General features: G+C 35.1%; 2 protein-coding genes and 1 pseudogene across 8 annotated transcripts; 2 read left to right on the top strand and 1 right to left on the bottom strand.

Annotated features, from left to right (window-relative positions):
* Positions 1 to 2613: 2613 nt before the first annotated feature.
* LOC306885799 (protein FAM221A-like) lies at positions 2614 to 3627 on the bottom strand (annotated as a pseudogene). Its single transcript has 4 exons — positions 3563 to 3627; positions 3226 to 3391; positions 2963 to 3153; positions 2614 to 2849 (listed from the first exon to the last, which is right to left on the bottom strand). The product of its transcript is annotated as a protein FAM221A-like (transcript).
* An 860-nt stretch (positions 3628 to 4487) lies between these two features.
* LOC306885253 (coiled-coil domain-containing protein 126-like) lies at positions 4488 to 7650 on the top strand. Of its 3 annotated transcripts, none has more exons than XM_079441663.1 (3): positions 4488 to 4756; positions 5615 to 6112; positions 7328 to 7650. In XM_079441663.1, the coding sequence occupies exons 2-3, from the start codon at positions 5878 to 5880 to the stop codon at positions 7597 to 7599; spliced, it is 507 nt and encodes a 168-aa protein (XP_079297789.1). In that variant the 5' UTR covers positions 4488 to 4756; positions 5615 to 5877; the 3' UTR covers positions 7600 to 7650. The 3 variants fall into 3 exon arrangements, with proteins under 3 accessions (XP_079297789.1, XP_079297790.1, XP_079297791.1); XM_079441664.1 differs by having other exon boundaries at positions 5799 to 6112; XM_079441665.1 differs by having other exon boundaries at positions 5863 to 6112.
* A 1040-nt stretch (positions 7651 to 8690) lies between these two features.
* On the top strand, positions 8691 to 14966 carry LOC306885186 (transformer-2 protein homolog alpha-like). 4 transcript variants are annotated; one of them, XM_079441563.1, is made up of 10 exons: positions 8708 to 8849; positions 9430 to 9737; positions 10086 to 10213; positions 10315 to 10474; positions 11615 to 11668; positions 12409 to 12597; positions 13288 to 13403; positions 13500 to 13619; positions 13711 to 13781; positions 13973 to 14420. In XM_079441563.1, exons 2-10 carry the CDS (start codon positions 9726 to 9728, stop codon positions 13981 to 13983), a joined length of 861 nt encoding a protein of 286 aa, XP_079297689.1. In that variant the 5' UTR covers positions 8708 to 8849; positions 9430 to 9725; the 3' UTR covers positions 13984 to 14420. The 4 variants fall into 4 exon arrangements, with proteins under 4 accessions (XP_079297687.1, XP_079297688.1, XP_079297689.1 ...); XM_079441564.1 differs by having other exon boundaries at positions 8731 to 8849; positions 13714 to 13781; positions 13973 to 14415; XM_079441561.1 differs by lacking the exon at positions 9430 to 9737 and having other exon boundaries at positions 8691 to 8849; positions 13973 to 14966.
* The last annotated feature ends 2251 nt before the right edge of the window (positions 14967 to 17217 follow it).

Here is a 17217-nt window from a genome sequence, read left to right on the forward strand (position 1 = left end):
AATTGAACACACTGAGCATAATAAAGGGTTCTACATCAAAATCTAATTATACTATTAATATCACGGTCACACTTTAGTTTAGGGACAAATTCTCACTATTAACTAAGCAATAACTGCAACTTTTGCCTCAATAAAATCCTAATTTGCTGCTTATTAATAGTTAGTAAGGCAGCTGTTAAATTCAGGTATTGGGTAGGATTAAGGGACCTAAAATATGGTTGTGCAGAATATGGCATTAATATGTGTTTTATGAGTACTAATAAACAGCCAATCTGCTATAATATGCATGCTAATAAGCAACGAATAGGTCCTTAAAATAAATTGCTACAAAAAATCATTAAAGAAAAATATAATTAGGATAATTATTAATGTTGGGGTCATGTCATGCCTTTTGAGGATGACTTTCTTTCTTCCATAGAAGACAAATGGGGATATTTTGAAAAATGTTCACATTGCTCTCTTCCACGCAGTGGGAATGAATAGTGGCCAGAGACTGTCAAGCTCCTGAAAGAACACAGTTCATCATTAAACAATGATAAAAGTAGTCCACAAACCTTCTGAAGCCATTTGTGTGAGGAACAGTCTCAAATTTAAGCAGTTATTCACCAAAACTGTTGGTGGTTACCATTCACTTTCATCATTGTATGAAACAGCTGATTGGACATTCTGCTTCTTCTGCGGTTTGATAGCAGAAATAAAATCATATAGTTTGGAACGACATGAGGGCGAGTAAATTATGATTTTTTTCTTTTGCCGGGTGAATTATCCTTTTGTGGAACCATTCTTGAATGTATAACATTGCCGTGAACATCAGCCAACCAGTGAACTTACACCCAATTCATACTATGTTTTCTCCTGCTCTCCGTGTCTTTAACTGATTCCTGTGTAACTAAAGATTTAAAGCTGAGGGATTTGGAGGAGGGGGACAAAAGAGAGGGAACGAATTAAAGATATCATTGAAGAGGTAGAGAGGCACAGGGTGCATAATATAATACCATCTAAATGAGGCTTAATATAAATAGAGGACCAGGCAAAGAGCGGCAGTACAAAAGAGACTTCTAAATAAATCAGCGAGGTATTTTCAGAGTGTTGGTGGAGATGAAACATCCACCAATGAGCCGCGAGTTTTATTTCAAGTGTGGTAATGAGTAGAGTCTGTGTTTGGTCTCTTTTTCATCACCGACGTCACCAAAGACAAGTCTCGCAGGTCACACACACTCGCATTTGCGCATTTCATGAGACAGGCAGATGTTCTCGAGAGCAATTGAGTGCATATCAGAACAGAGGAAGTGTGTATGAACATATAAACAGGAAGTCGTAACGAATTCGATCTAATGGTATCTTGAGGAGCTTAGGATGAGTCATGAAACATTCACAAATACAAAAACAGAGCAGCACATTCAAACATATTCTGAGATTCAAAACACACACACACACACACACAGTGGAAGACAGAGTTGGTCATGCCCAGCACATACAGCAAACCATTCTAGTGGAACTGTACCAATGATTAGGGGTGAAATTGTTTTTTTCTTTCTTTCTGCTTCTTGAACAGTAAGCGATTGAATGCGAGCCACAGAGCCTGCGGAGTTCACAGAGCACGCAGCATTCTGTTTCTCATAGATAGAGCACAATTACGTCCTTTAATTGCTATTATTGTTCTGAAAATTAGCCAGTAGAGAAGAGCAATTTAAAGCCAATTCATTGAAAACAAAGACACATCTCTCAAACACAGTCAAGTCAATGCTGGTGAAGTGAAGCAGAGGCATGTGTATCATTACTGACCTCTGCTGGTCAAAACTGAAAAGTATTTCAGTAATTTTACCAATTTAAATCTAAATTTAAACAAATATTTTTACACTGTAAGCAAAATATTAAAATAATTAAAAATTGTCCGATAAAAACGGTTCTTAAAAATAAATGGTAAAAAGTTACAGGCATAATATGTACCTTTTAAATTCCTTTTATATTAATATACATTTTGACCCAAAATGTTTATTCTGTAAGATACTCGAATGACATGAGTATTTTTAATAAATTTATTTTTGTTTAAATATTTTGTATGGAGCATGAAGCATTGACAATTAACTCAACTAAATTCTTAATACTAAATAAAAACAGTAAATAAATATACGTATTAAATTATTAGTTTATTAAATATATTTATTAAAAATTAAATTATGAAGCATTGAGAATGAACTCAATGTGATTATTATTACTTAATGAAAAAGTAAAAAAAAAAAAATGTTGGGGAAAAATTCTTGATTTTATGCATTTGGTCTGATTATTTTAAATGATTAATCTTAATATCAGTATGAGTTTTTATTTTATTTATTATACTGTTTTTATTTTATTAACGTTAATACTATTATATAATACAGTATGCAAAAAAAAACAATTTATATTAATGTTATGATTAATAAAAATACACTGTAAATATATTTGCTGTGATTAAGCAATATACCACTAGACAAATATTAAGAATTCTCTCTCAGGCTAAGCAGAAAGCATAAAATGTAACATAATTAAATAAGCATAATGTTGACTCTAAAGCGTGTGCTAACCTAATGCTAACATCATGTTTGTTGTAGCACCACTGTCAGGTGACACTTCCTATTCTGTGTGCTGTTCACATGTATTGCATATGCCGCTTGGATCCAGTCTCAGGTAGCCGTCCACCAGTGAGCTGAACCCAGTTAAACCTCCCATAGCTGCATATGGAACAGCTCTCCCCACCGGACGCCCCCTTGCCATGCGCTCTTCCCTGGTTTCAACCAGCGTCACATGGCCATATCCAGGCTGACCACATCCACAGGTGAATGGACTTCGATAGCCAGTGCAGTGAGTGCCTGGAGGTAAACAGGTTAGGATTTGTTTACATTTAATTAAATGCTTGTGTGTAACATGAAGAATTGTGTTAGCTTTCAATTATTAATAGGAGATGCAATGGTGCAAAACTCACATTTTTTGCACTGGTGGCCTATAGCTTCACTGTGTTCACTGGTTGTGTGTTTGCATTGACAGCGTACTGATTTAGAGCCGTTGATATGAACGTATTCATAGGACACACACTTACAATCTTTGACCCTACAAGGCAAGAGTATAGGCCTTTCCTTTGGCAACTCCTCAAAGTCTGTGCAATGCTGTTTATACCTGAGAATCAAATAGAATTATTAAAGAATCTGTTTGTGTACATCAATAATGTGCATGATCAATGATCCATACCTGTGTGTACAGAAGCAAGGTGTCTCTGGTCCAATCAGTTTGCAGGCTATCTGCCCCAGAACCCCAAAACTGACATATAGACAGTTTTGTATTCTTCTTGGTACCACTGTATTTCTTGTACTCTTCCTCTGCAAACAGCCTCCGTCCATCATCCTCCCCAACAATTCTTTGCAAAACAGGATATTCAATGATAGAGAATCACAAGATCACTTTTTCAAACTCGACAAGCTTTTTTTTTTTTTTTTTTAAAGGACGTGAGAAGATAAAAATAAGAAATATTTTTGCATTTACTACGTGAAGAGACTTTAGTTTTTCCGATTTTTTCAAACAAACCTACATTTTGTATTCTAAATAGGCCTCCACTGCATTGGTTGCATGTTTGTCGATGTGCAGCTTTTCCATTCCACTGTGATTGTGAGTCTTTTTTGTAGATTTGTCTGTTGATATAAATTACTTCTCGAGCTGCAACACTGACACTGCAATTTGTTTACAATGAGGGTTGCTCTTGGCGCCTGTGTTTCTAGACAACGACGAAACAAAAGTGATAAATTTTCCCTAAATAGTCTAAATTAGGTATAAGAAAAAAAGTGTTAAAAATATCATAATGTAAAAATTTAATCGGTAATATTCAATATACACTCACAACGGTTTTTATGCATATCGAACACGTTTGTACATGTGAACTACATTTCCCATGCTGCCTTTGACCTCATATCAGAGAATCGTTTCCTTCTTTAAAAATGATTCAGTGATTCATTTACGTTAAGACGTAGTTGCATCATCGCATATATTGTATATTCTGAAGAAAAAAAGCATATATTATAAAACATTGCATGAAATACGTAGGCACATACAACTGCACATTTCAACTGCGTTTTTCAGTATATTAACAAATGTGTATATTGTAATGACATGCTCATGAACCTAAATCTAATTTGTATCAATATTAATTATTATTTCTTTTTTTTTTTGCTGGCTGAAAAATGTTTTTGCCTGTTTTAATATAACATTCAATTCTTACCAGATCAAGTCATACAATCAAGTCGTACAAAAACATAATTTAGGGACGTTTTATTCGTATTTTGCATTTCTGTTATAACTTACTTTTCGTTGATTCGGTTCGTTGCGGGAGAAATTTGTTCAGTCGAATGTGAAAGAATCGTTTTGTGAATTTGATTCATTGAAATGATTCGACTCAAAAGAAGAATCCATTCATAACCGGACATCGCGTATCGTGACGTCGTACGCAATAGCTCGTGTTGTCACCGCAGGGAAAAATACTACTAAAAAAATATTTCTGTATTGGTTCCTAGTTTCACCACCACGTCTCCGAATGATAATCTGGCATTTAATTTAAGGCGTTGTCTCAAAAATAATTAGCTTCTTACTTAATACAGAGACGCTTGCTTTGAAGTTATGCTGCAGTTTGAATATTGTTTTAATATTACTGATATTTTAAGATGCACACGCGCTAAGAAGATGTCAACGATTTGGAGTCCACGAATCTGTCACCTTGACCAAAGTATTTAAGGTAATTTCTATATTAGCTATGTTACCGTAGCAGATTCATCAAGCTGTTCAATACCTTTCACACCCGGCCTTGCCTTAAAGCGATAATAGAGTGTGTGCATGCGATTCTTACAGCAGACCTCGAGAAGCGAGCGAAAAAGATAAAACTAGCACATGTAGAAGTATGATATGAGTTCAGGCATAATGCAAAAAGCTGTTAGATTATATGCATTTGCTTATACTGCGTGGTCCTGTTTGTCTGTTATTGCTAACCTTTTCTCGTTACAGCAGCTTTATGATAACATCAGCAGTTAAACGAGTCAATGAATAACTCTCACATTGTTTAGCTAATAATCACCATCTTTTCAGCAAAAGCATGATATGTCTGACCTCAGAGCTTTAACCCAGTTTATGCTGTAATTCCCATCTTAAATTTCATGTGACTATGACTTTGACAGTTCTACAGCTGAAAACAATAGTTTGACAGGGTGGAGCACACAGTGTAAATCCTCTGCACTTTGATTATAACAGTCACAATATTCATTTCATCTTGAATAATATAATCATTATGCAAAAATGCTACATTTTAACTTCACTAATATTGTTCTGCTGTTTCTGTTGGGATGCGATGATTAAAAGTGGTCGTATTTCTCCCCCTGCATTATTAATTTATCTAAAGCACTGTCTCGTTGAGTGATTTGTGATTGGGTGGAGAATAGCACTGTTACCACAGAGGAAGAGAGTGATGACAGGGCTTCTATTCACTTAAGGATGGAAATGTAATTTATTCATACAAACTGGAACCTGAGGCTTTGCGTATTAACTTTAAGTATAGCCATTTAATACAATTATTCCCACAAATTTCTGTTGTGTTTTACAGGTATTGCTCTTGACGCCTATTCAGCAATAGGCAATTCCTTTCAGTCCATCCATCTTTCACGCTGTTAATTTCCTAGTCAAAACAGCTAAACAAATACATGAGATCAGTGACCTTATTACAGGCTTTTCTCCCCATTCCTAATTTTAACCTCCACTCTGCTTTTTCATGACTTAATTATTCCCAGCTCTGAAACTGACACCCTCTTATAAACCTGTCCCCACCCCATCCCCTTAACCGGGTCCCATCAGACCTGCAGCATTGCCATGCTGGGCTGTCTGGTGCGTAGGAGCATGTCTCACAGACTGAGTGTGTTTCTGGTGGTCTTCGGCCTGGCCTGGTGTCTGCTGCTGTTTCATTATACCATCACACAACCACGGCGCCAAAGCAGCGCAGAGCTCCGCCAACAGATCCTCGAGCTCAGCCATCGATATGTCAAAGTCCTTAGTGAGGAGAACCAGAACCCCTCAGGGCCACAGGGCACCTCCATGGCAGGATATGGTAAGGATTTATTATTATTATACATAATTTAATCACCCTCATGTCATTCATTACCTGTATGCTGTTTTATAGTGCCAAAAAACACAGCAGATGTATCATAAAAACAGTCCATATGATTTTTACGATAGTCATATAATAATTTTGTGATGAACAGACTGAAATTGAAGTCTGTAACAAATGTTTTAGGTTACGTGTATTTTAATCAAACAGAATTTTATATTTTAATTTGTTACCTGAGTTTAGAAATTTCTTGCTAACTCTTTACAACAAGGTTAACTCGTATATATATTAGTTATTTATGAATTTGTGTTTTTTGCTCATAAAACATTAACTAATGCTATTTTATACAACTTAAAATGTTAGTATATGTAAAATTTAACATTTGAAATGAGTGAAATTAAAAATTAATTTTATTGTTGGTTGTTAGTTTGTAATATCTAATGCATAACCAGTATTGACATAATAATACATAATACATAACCAGTATTGACAATTTAACCTTTATGTAAAGTGTTGAAATTATTTTCATTTCTTATAACATTTTTTAAAATTCAACAATATATAATATTTCTTAATATTATTTTTATTTATTTTAGTAAATAAAAATACAATTGTCAATGTATTATACAGTTTATTTTTATGAACTAACATTAACAAAGATTAATAAATAAATAAAAAAAACTGCTGATTAAATGAGAAATTGTATTTTTAGTAATTAACACAAACAAAGATTAATAAATACAGGGTATAACCTACATTTCACTGCTGGTTATACCCTGTATAATTGTGTATGTGACAAATAAAAAAAAATCTTGACTCTTGAAAATTTTATAAAAATATATAAATCGCTTATTTTTAGTCTTTGTTAGTGTAATGTGCTTTTAACAAATATAATGAACTCCAGTGTTAACAAATACAACTTGTGATTTTAGAAATGTATTTCTAAATGTTGAAATTAACATAATGAGGGCTATAGTAATACCGTTTTATTTCATGTTAACTGTACGTAGTTGTCCGATGTTAACAAATGAAAAAGTGTTATTATTGTAAGTTCTTTTACATTTTCGTTTATAAAATGAACACTTTTATTCATAGATTTTGTATGTGACGCCAATGTGAATGAATAGTCTGCTTAGCATTCAGGATGGGTGTGGTAGACAGAGGTTTAGAAATAACATAATACTAATCCTTGCCTTATCTCCTGTTCTGCTGAAGCTGACTTGAAGAGGACAATTGCTGTGCTGTTAGATGATATTCTCAACCGTTTGGTGAAGTTGGAAGGGAAAGTGGAGGCTGCTGTGAACGCCTCCATACAGAACATCTCCCATCCTGCTGCTGGTTCTGGCACTCTTCTTGCTGCCAGAGTCACCGTTTCCAGGTCCACCAAACAAAATAGGTCTGCTCACCGACCAGCAAGACGTAGTAACCCTCTGCACTTCCTGCCACAATCACCTGAAAGATCACATAAGCCGCACTCTTTAAAATAGCAAACTATGGCCATGGACATCATTTGCTTCACTACATCAAAGACTGAGATACAGAGATAAATATATATTATATATATATATATATATATATATATATATATATATATATATATATATATATATATATATTAGACTAAAGCAGCTTTTAGACATCCTGTTTCTGTTGTTCACATATTCATGGATCACAAATATATTTTATAACTTATGTGCAATATGGAATATGAGATATGAGAGAGTGATAGGATGTGTTTTCTAAATGAAGACTGATTTTTGATATATGGATGAGTGTTTCATAATGAATCTGTAAAAGACACCATGTACAGCATTGTCTCCACAGCTAGCTAACGGTGTGTAGTGCACTTAATTGGATTCCAGAGCAAAGGTTTACACGTACCACCTTTTAATTGTTAAGACTTCATGCATTGCAGCACGTTAGCTATTGAACTGTGGAGGAAACGAGCTGATCCGAAGAATAATCTCTGATTGATGTCTGTATTGCAGTTTGATTTGTTTAAGGGTGGGATATACCTCAGTTGCTGTTAGTACATGAAGCTGAATCCCAGCAAAACTGAACGCAGCATTAAGCTTTCAGGTGGAACTGTACCAGACAACACAACTCAATCCATACAATAAAACACGTACAATACTTCAGATGTGTCAGCGTATGCAAGAGCTGAAAACATTCATTTGTGCCATTAATGTGATCAAACGAAAATGGAAAAATAAGCAGGTTTTCCTCAAAGTGCTTCAAAAAATTACATGGTTGTAATCTTACTTACTTACTTTTGTCATTTAGCAGACGCTTTTGTCCAAAGCGACTTGCAAATAAGAAAAAGTAACTAAAACTAAAAGTTACAACTCTATAAATACTATATACCCACATATTTAAGAAAATAAAGAAATTAAATAAAAATCTATCAATTTTTTTTTCTTATTTTGGATGTTGATTTAGTATCTATAAATTGTGATCATGTAGCCTAATTATCTATCTATCTATCTATCTATCTATCTATCTATCTATCTATCTATCTATCTATCTATCTATCTATCTATCTATCGTTGAAGAGGATGTGACGTATTTGTTGAGTCGTCTCCCATAGTTCACCGCGCGCTTTAGCTGGTCAGCCATTTTCTGCTGTTACGTTAAGCGCGGAAGTCTTCGAGGAAGAACATCTTCATTTTCACGCTTTTGCCAATCATTTAATACTTTAAAAATGAGTGATGTCGAGGAGACACAATTCGAGGGGAGGGTAAGCATTATTTTTGTGGAAACCGTTCCGCAGTTTACTTCAAATATTCTCTCTGTCTTTGCGGTAGTGCTCGATTAGTGAACGGCTAACTGCCCATTTCTTTTGTTTATTTACAAATTAACTGAGCAGATAGATCAGCTGATACATGCCTATCGGTTAATAATTTAATATTTAGTCACTTTAGGTCTTTAGAGAAGTCCATTACGATGTTTAATATCAATGGCAAGAATTTTTACCAGCATGTATTCTTTATATAACAATGTGCCCTTTTGATTTTTTTAACTGATCCTACAATAGTACAATTGTTGTAGCAGATATTGATTAGGAAATTACTTTATAAGCGTTAAAACACGAGTTTGCATTTACACCATAGCAGCCTGAGTAACTTACTTTTGGTTTCTCTTTCAAGCATTTCTGATCTTTCCTTACCCTCTCTTTCTCTCTCTTACACCACATGATTATGTAACCAAACAAACATCTGTATTTCAAAAGGAGTAGTGAAATTTGAATAGTTCACTTCATTTTTTTTCCCTAAATTTCCCTTGATCTTAATTGCTCTGAATGTTCTTTTTTCATTAAGGTTATTGGTCGTGAAGGATTTGAAGAGTTAAGGCCAAGAATGTGGAAGAATATTCAAGATAAAAGAAGGCTTTTACAGAGAAAATGTTTACAGAGCAGACGGTTAAGTGGGAAGGGGAGAAAAGAACAGAAGATCGGTCAGATAGAAGCACGCTTGCGTTATGTGTCTAAAGCAGAAAACATAAAAGAGGTTTCATATTGGGGTGAAGAAATGAAAAGGAGAGGAAAACTGAACAAATGAAGACCGAAGAATAAAATGCCTGAGAGAAAGGAATAGCGTATTCTGAAAACAGAAGAATGAATGAGTCCGTAGGTTAAGTAAACGCAGAATTTGTGTTCCAAGTGTCTTTCTAATCTCTTCTTGATCATTTGCATGTTTGTAGCTTTACTGTGGTGATTCGGCTAAAGAACAAGCATCACAAGGACCTGTGATGACTTTGTAGTCTTTGTAAATGTACCAATAATGCCATTAACCTTTTCTTTGGTTGTTGTTTTTATTCCATGATATAATTTAAGTAATTATAACACTTTCCTCCACAGCTGTAATAAAGTGAATGTTTGGATTTCTGCAATTATGTATGTGGTGTGAGTGTGTAAGTTTGCCTGCTTTATGAACATTCGTCTTGTAAGTGTTGTAACACATTTCTTTGATGTTAGGAATCCCGCTCGCCATCCAAATCGGAGCGGGGCAGTCCTGCCCAACCCAAGACTGAGAGCAGGTCTGGCTCTCCCAGCCCTTCCCGAGCATCCAAACGGTCTGAATCAAGATCCCGCTCCAAGTCCAGGTTAGTTCATATATCAGCTGAATGTCATGAAGCCATTTCCTTCTTGAAAAGCAAGTTCATTTCTGTTTGGTATAGCTCACTCTGTTTCTGGTCCTTTCCAGGTCTCGCTCTCGTCGCCATTCTAATCGCCGCTACAGCCGCTCTCGGTCTCACTCCCACCAGAAGAAGTCTCGTTCTCGCTCCTACAGCCCTGACAACCGACGCAGACGGAGCCAGAGCACATCGCCCACGTCAAACCGCCGCAGACACACTGGCAGTCGGGTGCGTATCATGGGATAGTCTAAGTTCAAAGGGACCACAACTACTGTAACCGCAGTTGCTGTTAAAAATATAGTTCATTCAGAAATTAAATTGCCATTGTTTAATTACCATCATATCGTTGCAAACCTATGATATTTCTATTTTTTGAACCCATTTAATTTTAATAAATGGCAGCATACAGCAGTGGTTCATAGACAAGTGGCTGGGTGCCTTAGCGAACATCCGTAATGACTTGGAAATATTTAATTTAATAAATTATTATTAATGTCTTAAAATAAAACTCTAAATTAAAATCCTGAAAAAACCTCAATCATACCCCCTGCCTCCATACTAAAAATTATTGTAGAAAAACATACTTCTGCAGTCACAAAAAACAATTTATGCTTTATTAATTTAATATGTAGATGCTTCCAGTTACTGTTAAAAAATGTACTGTCAAAAAAGCTTTGTCATCTTGCAGCAGAAATACCAGAAATATCTTAGCCTATAGAGCTTATGTAGCTCTGCCCCTTTTCAGCACTGCTCTCGTTGTCTTCTGTCTTTCAAAAACAAAATTAAGAATTCTAAAATTCTGCGCACTTGTTTCATAAGGTCTATATGGGATATAGTGTTAGACAGTGAGTCAAAAAGTTTAAGAATCACTGGCATACTGGTTTGTAACAACATGATGGTGAGCGAATAATAACAGAAATGTAATTTTCGGGTGAACTATCCCTTGAAATCATTTTAATTCCCATTTTTTATCTCAGAAAAAAAGGTACCAAAATGTCACTGGGCCGGTACCTTTTCCTTTACCATTAATGTATAATTATGTACCAATTTGGGGGTAAATAAGGATCAAAGGTGTAGTTTTTAGTCTTTGTACCTTAGAGTACAGCCCCATTGACAGATTTGTATCTTTTTCTCTGAGAGTGTAGACTAGGTTATCTGATTTTGATCCCTACACTTAAAATGCAACCCGTTTTGCTTTAGATCAAGAACATGTTATGCATTTTTCTTTAAAAGTTATGTTTTAATTGCTAGTCTTAAAGGTGTGTTTCTGTTTTGTACAAAATGCATACAAACCCCTATCACAGCCTCACGGGGACGAGCATGACTGTCTTTAATAACCCCTTTCATTCCTTCTCATTACATCAACAGAGCTCATACAGCCATGACTCCAAAAAAGACTCGCAAAGTCATGGTGATGCCAGGGTATGTGGACCTTTCTTAACCTTTTAACAATAACCACTAGACCAAACAAGTCTCAATGTTGCCTTTTAAAGGGGTTAAGAGGTCCATGTGGTGACTTTTTTGGTTTTTAAGAAGCCCTTCAGACGGCTCATGCAATGACCATATTCATACTGTGATGCCCTAAGACATGTTTTATTGGACGGAAAGCTGTATTGTTTGTTTATGCATCCAGATCTCTTTAACAGGGGTTATTAAATACTGTCACACAGTTACCCGGAGAAATTTCAGAGAATTAGGCAGTCATGTTGATTTTCTGCCCCACCAGAGAAAGCAATGAAGTATTTCCTGAGAAATGGTACATCATCTCTGTTAGAGGGGTGTAACAATAAACACACAGGAACCTAGACTGGTTATTACATACGAAAGGAATGTTGAGCTGTATTCCATCACGTCTAGTAATTATGTAATGTCATTGCATGTGAATATTTTCTATGGTATGAAAATTGAAGGTTCATGATAGGAGATAAAGAAATGAATTACAATGTGTTTGCTTTTTTCCCCCTCATCAAAGATATAATGTAAATTTAATGTTTATGTATTGTATGATCAATAATAATAGTGTAGTTTCCGTGCAGTTCAGTAGTGTTAAATGCAGAATTTTAATGGCACAGTCGAATGTTTTATTTGGTCATTGCTCAATTTGTGGTGTTCTCAATCTTTTGTCCTGTGTTCTAGTGCTGACACCTCTGTCCCTCTTACAGGCCAATCCAGACCCGAACGCGTGTCTGGGTGTGTTTGGTCTCAGTCTGTACACAACAGAGCGAGACCTGAGAGAGGTCTTCTCACGTTACGGCCCTTTGGCCGGTGTCAATGTTGTCTATGACCAGAGAACGGGACGTTCTCGCGGTTTTGCCTTCGTTTACTTTGAGCACATCGGCGATGCCAAAGAGGTACATCCCTGCTGGTCTTAAGCGGTTTAATGTTTCACTTAATGGCATTTTAAGGACAACTTCGGATTACCTGTTGTAATCTAGTGAACACATTGACTTGTATTGGTAAAATCAGGAAATGTTAGGCAATTTGTGATTTTACAAGAATGGAATAGCCATGAAAATTACAGTTTTATGTTAAGTAAAACTTGCATGAATGCAGTAGTAAAGTCCATTTTGTGAGTGAATGTTTCTTTTGGAAGCATTCTTTTCAATATTTTCTACATACGGTCTACATTTGTTTGTACGGTGTACATTTGTTGTTTACTAACAGTGAGCAGTATATTTTTATAGCATTTATTAATCTTTAACATTAGTAAAAATCAGGTTGTTCATTGTTTGTTTGTTCACAGTGCATTAACAAAAGATATTTTTGGCAACCAAATAGTTATGGTGTCTATTAACTTCCATTGTATGGATAAAAAATGTCATCTTTTATGGTCCATAGAACAAAAAGTCATACAGGTTTGGAATGGCATGAGGATGAGTAAATAATGACAGAATTTCCATTTTAACCATCCCTTTAATCCTTAACGACACCAAGACATTTTCATTAATATGTTTTTCAGACCTTCATTGAGCACTCAAATGTTATTAGATGCTCTGTGACTGTATATCCTGTCTAAACAGACCATTTATCCCTCACTACAGGCAATGGAGCGGGTTAATGGCATGGAGCTGGATGGAAGGCGCATCAGGGTGGATTATTCCATCACCAAACGTGCACACACACCCACACCAGGCATCTACATGGGTCGGCCCACACAGTGAGTATTTTGCAGGCCAAAAAAAAAAACATTCTGACAAATACGCTGAACTAGTATGGGTGGTTTATATTAAAACTTCAAATGTGACTCTTTTAGTAACGGAGGCGGGAGCAGCAGCGGTGGCAGTGGTGGCGGCGGCGGCCGGAGACGAGACTCGTATTATGATCGTGGCTACGACAGATACGACCGTTATGATGAGTATGACTACAGATACAGGTAACATTGAATATATACTTCAGTGTGGCAAACATTTCTAGTGTTTTTGTGAAGGTTCTTATGAATTCTGATCCCTTCTTCTCTTTTCCAGCAGGAGGCGCTCTCCGTCACCTTATTACAGCCGGTACAGGTCTCGCTCAAGATCTCGTTCATACAGCCCAAGTGAGTAGATTTAAAAGCCTTGAGCAATCTGAATTTTCCACATATGCCCAAATGCATGCCTGCTTGATAAGCCACAGCTTCTAGAGCGCATTACTCATGAAATCCCATTATTCATAGCCCACTGAATCATGTACCATATGATGGACATTTTAATTGTAGACTCATTCTAATAGAACGTTCGTGTTTTGCAGGACGATACTAAGAAGATCCTGAAGACTTCTTTCATTTTGTCTGTTTGCATTGAGCTATACATTTATAAAGAGATGTAAACTCACTGTACTTGAGAAAGATTTGTCTTGATTTGTAGACTTCCCAGTATGTAAGTTTAAGGTTTGTGGAGATCATAAATACTGTCGTCATGGGGTTTTATGTTTGAGGTTTTTTTTTGTAGTGTGCTCGTTTGGTGTGATGAGTTTTCCTATACTGGGCATCTTTTTGAGGGGGTGTATGCGATTACTAAGAGAGTGAGAATGTGTGTGAGTTGCTGTACATCTGTGTGGCAGAGCATCATGTTCTTGAGAAAGCAGGCTGAGATTGCCTCTGTTTATCTGTGACAAATTACTTTTATTTTCAGGATTGTTGCTTTGTTTCTTTAAGAAATAAAGACTTTAAAATAAACGTTTCTTTTTATGACAAGACATGCTTTGATGTGCTACTTAGTCTTATTAATGTTCTTCAAAGCTGGGAATACAAGGATCATTTTTTTCAGTAATATACTATACAGAAATTGTCAACTTTAAAAAAACCACAGACAAAAAAGTGTGAAAAAAAAACATCCAATTTATCTCTAACAAAGTAGTTTTTCAGTACAGTTTCTAGCACGTAATTAATGTTTAATGTCTATGAAAAAGTGTGGTTAAGTCACAACTGTTTTTTTAAAATGGTCTTCAACTTATTCCAATATCCTGAAATGCAATACCTGGGACATAATTATTAATAATAACAGGTGAAAAGAAGAACATTGATAACTTGCATTGTTATTAGTATGTTACAAAATGTGAACAAAAGATGTCTTTAAAAATTTCTTTATTAGCACCTTCTATTAAAAAGTCGTACAGAAATAATTTGTAGAATACAATGATTGACTGTGACAAACTTCATAAATTTGAAGAAATATTTTTGTTTTTTGTAAAACTGTTTGAAACATCACTAATAATACATAACCACTAATAAAAGCAACAGGGTAAAACAGTACAAGTTCTCTTCAAAGCTGAACATTCCACTAAAGAAACTGAACTGAGGAGCCTACGAAATACAGCTGTTTTTTTTCTCCAATCATATTCACTTAAGTTGTTTAAACATGGGTCAAATGCATGCTGCTGTCACTGTAGTACGGTTAACATGAGGTCAACTAGAAATATGATATCAATTATATTTCAGTAGCATTTTTAGCCACTTTTCAATAAATATTATATTATGTAATGCTTACCAGACCAATTAACATTCAATTTGGTACAAATGCCAAGACGCATGAATTCAAATATATTCATATCTTGATATTTATACAGTGCCACTTCAGTAGTTAAAACTTTAAGAGCGTTCACATGAGCTTGCAAGAAGCTTTCGTTTGTGAATTTGTAAATGTGTTTGAAATCATCCATATTAAACAATCAGAAAAGCACACAAGGTACTCCATAAGAGCAGTGTGGAGCACTTGGCTACATTAGACTGTCGGCCATATTGTTTTCACCTATCCAGGCATTTCAGATTAGTGGAGTGGAAGAGTAAGGAAGTTCTGAGACAAGACCATTGCTTAGATTTTACTCCCTGATGTGGCAAAGAAGTGACATGAGGCCAACGCTGCTAAAATGTTATTAAAAGTACTTTTGAATATACATATAAAAATGTGCAAATAAGTCTTCAGAGACTATAAAACATGACTTTGGTGGACCTAAAGTTCCAAGTCGCTAACTGCCTCTCTTGTAAGTCATTGAACACTAATAATTTTGTTACTTCTCATTATATGAGATCATATTTTATGCAAAATCGACAAATCAAGCTGTCAGTGTATTGTCATAATAGTAATAAAAAAGATCCTTTTTTTCTTAGAATACATTTTTAATATGATCATAAAAGAATTTATTTTATTGTGCTGTGGTGCATTGAGTTAATAAGTCCACATGCTGTGTAGCTTCTTTGAAAATAATAATACAAAAAAAAAAAATCACATATTAAATGTGATCTTCACCCTGTGCATTTCTTTGCAATTGTTAACTTTTTGAAATTCTTAAAAAAAAAAAAAAAAAACTTTAAAATAGTTAAATATGCAGTAATAAAATCTACATATTTGCTTGAGGAACTTTAACAAACCCAAATGTTGTGAAAAATGGACATCCTCACATGTCAACTTTCACACAAAATATGACATATTTGAGTCACATTACTTGTGTACAACATCTTCAATTTTTTTTTCTGGTTCTACTATTTTTATTCCTATGTTTTCAGACCATCTCAGCAATTAAAAAGACTGTTGGGTGCAGTAAATAACAGTCTTTACTCTGTAAAATCTCCTTGAATTTTCTTCAACGCACATTATCAACCTGGCCACCTATAAACATATATCCAATCAGTGGACACATTGAAACAAATTAACTAAATGTATTTCTACATCAAAAAATAAATAAAAAGTCCATACCAATTATTTCAAATTGACTTGAGAAAATTAGAGCACACTATTTGACCTCCCATGTCTTCAATGGCAACCTCACACATTAAAACAGAAAAAAAAAAATACAGTACCCATTTCTGAATTAACTCGAAATGCTATAAACTCTGGCCTTAAATTAAAACCACTCAAAATATAACAGTCTGCAAAGTACAATGTATTCTTATTCTTGTACTTTACAAAATTTTTTTCCAGAAACGGAAGACATTCTTAACCCTTAACGCCAATGTAGGCTATTAAACAATTTATATTTATTCAAGTGTGTGACAACTTTGGTCAATCTAGCTTTGTTCTGCTTGAGACAATGAATATAAGATTGGACTTGTTTTACAGGTGAAGATATTCAGACGTTATGCACTGAACTCAAACAGGCCTCTAGCCAAGCATGTATTACACATTTAAATAAAACCTCTTTTTATTTCCAATCCTCTGTTCAATAGCTTACAAAGAGGCCCTGATCAAATTTGCAGTGCTTTGATTTTTGAGGCCCCACAGTCAAAGGTCAGGCCCACCTCGTCACACAGGTAACGATAACTTGTTTTTGTTCTTAAAATGATTTGAGACAAATATTTGTATATCTCAATTGTGTTTTAAGCTCAGTAAAAGATCAATGAAAACAAACTTTTAACAAATACACAGACACTATGCAAGGACAGATTTATATGGGCCATAGCCTACAAATAACTTATGTAGGCCAAGGTTTGTTTATTTTTTGTTTTATTTCTTTGATTTTTTTGGACGACCATCATCATTATTTCATAATTCCTTAAA

Source organism: Barbus barbus, assembly GCF_936440315.1.
Source record: "Barbus barbus genome assembly, chromosome: 19".
NCBI classification, from domain to species: Eukaryota; Metazoa; Chordata; class Actinopteri; order Cypriniformes; family Cyprinidae; genus Barbus; species Barbus barbus.

Coding starts and splice junctions, on each gene's coding strand:
- LOC306885253 (XM_079441663.1), top strand. CDS start 5,878: ATGCTGGGCTGTCTGGTGCGTAGGAGCATGTCTCACAGACTGAGTGTG. Junction 6,113..7,327: donor CACCTCCATGGCAGGATATG/GTAAGGATTTAT, acceptor GTTCTGCTGAAG/CTGACTTGAAGAGGACAATT.
- LOC306885186 (XM_079441561.1), top strand. CDS start 8,814: ATGAGTGATGTCGAGGAGACACAATTCGAGGGGAGG. Junction 8,850..10,085: donor AGACACAATTCGAGGGGAGG/GTAAGCATTATT, acceptor CTTTGATGTTAG/GAATCCCGCTCGCCATCCAA. Junction 13,620..13,710: donor GAGTATGACTACAGATACAG/GTAACATTGAAT, acceptor TCTCTTTTCCAG/CAGGAGGCGCTCTCCGTCAC.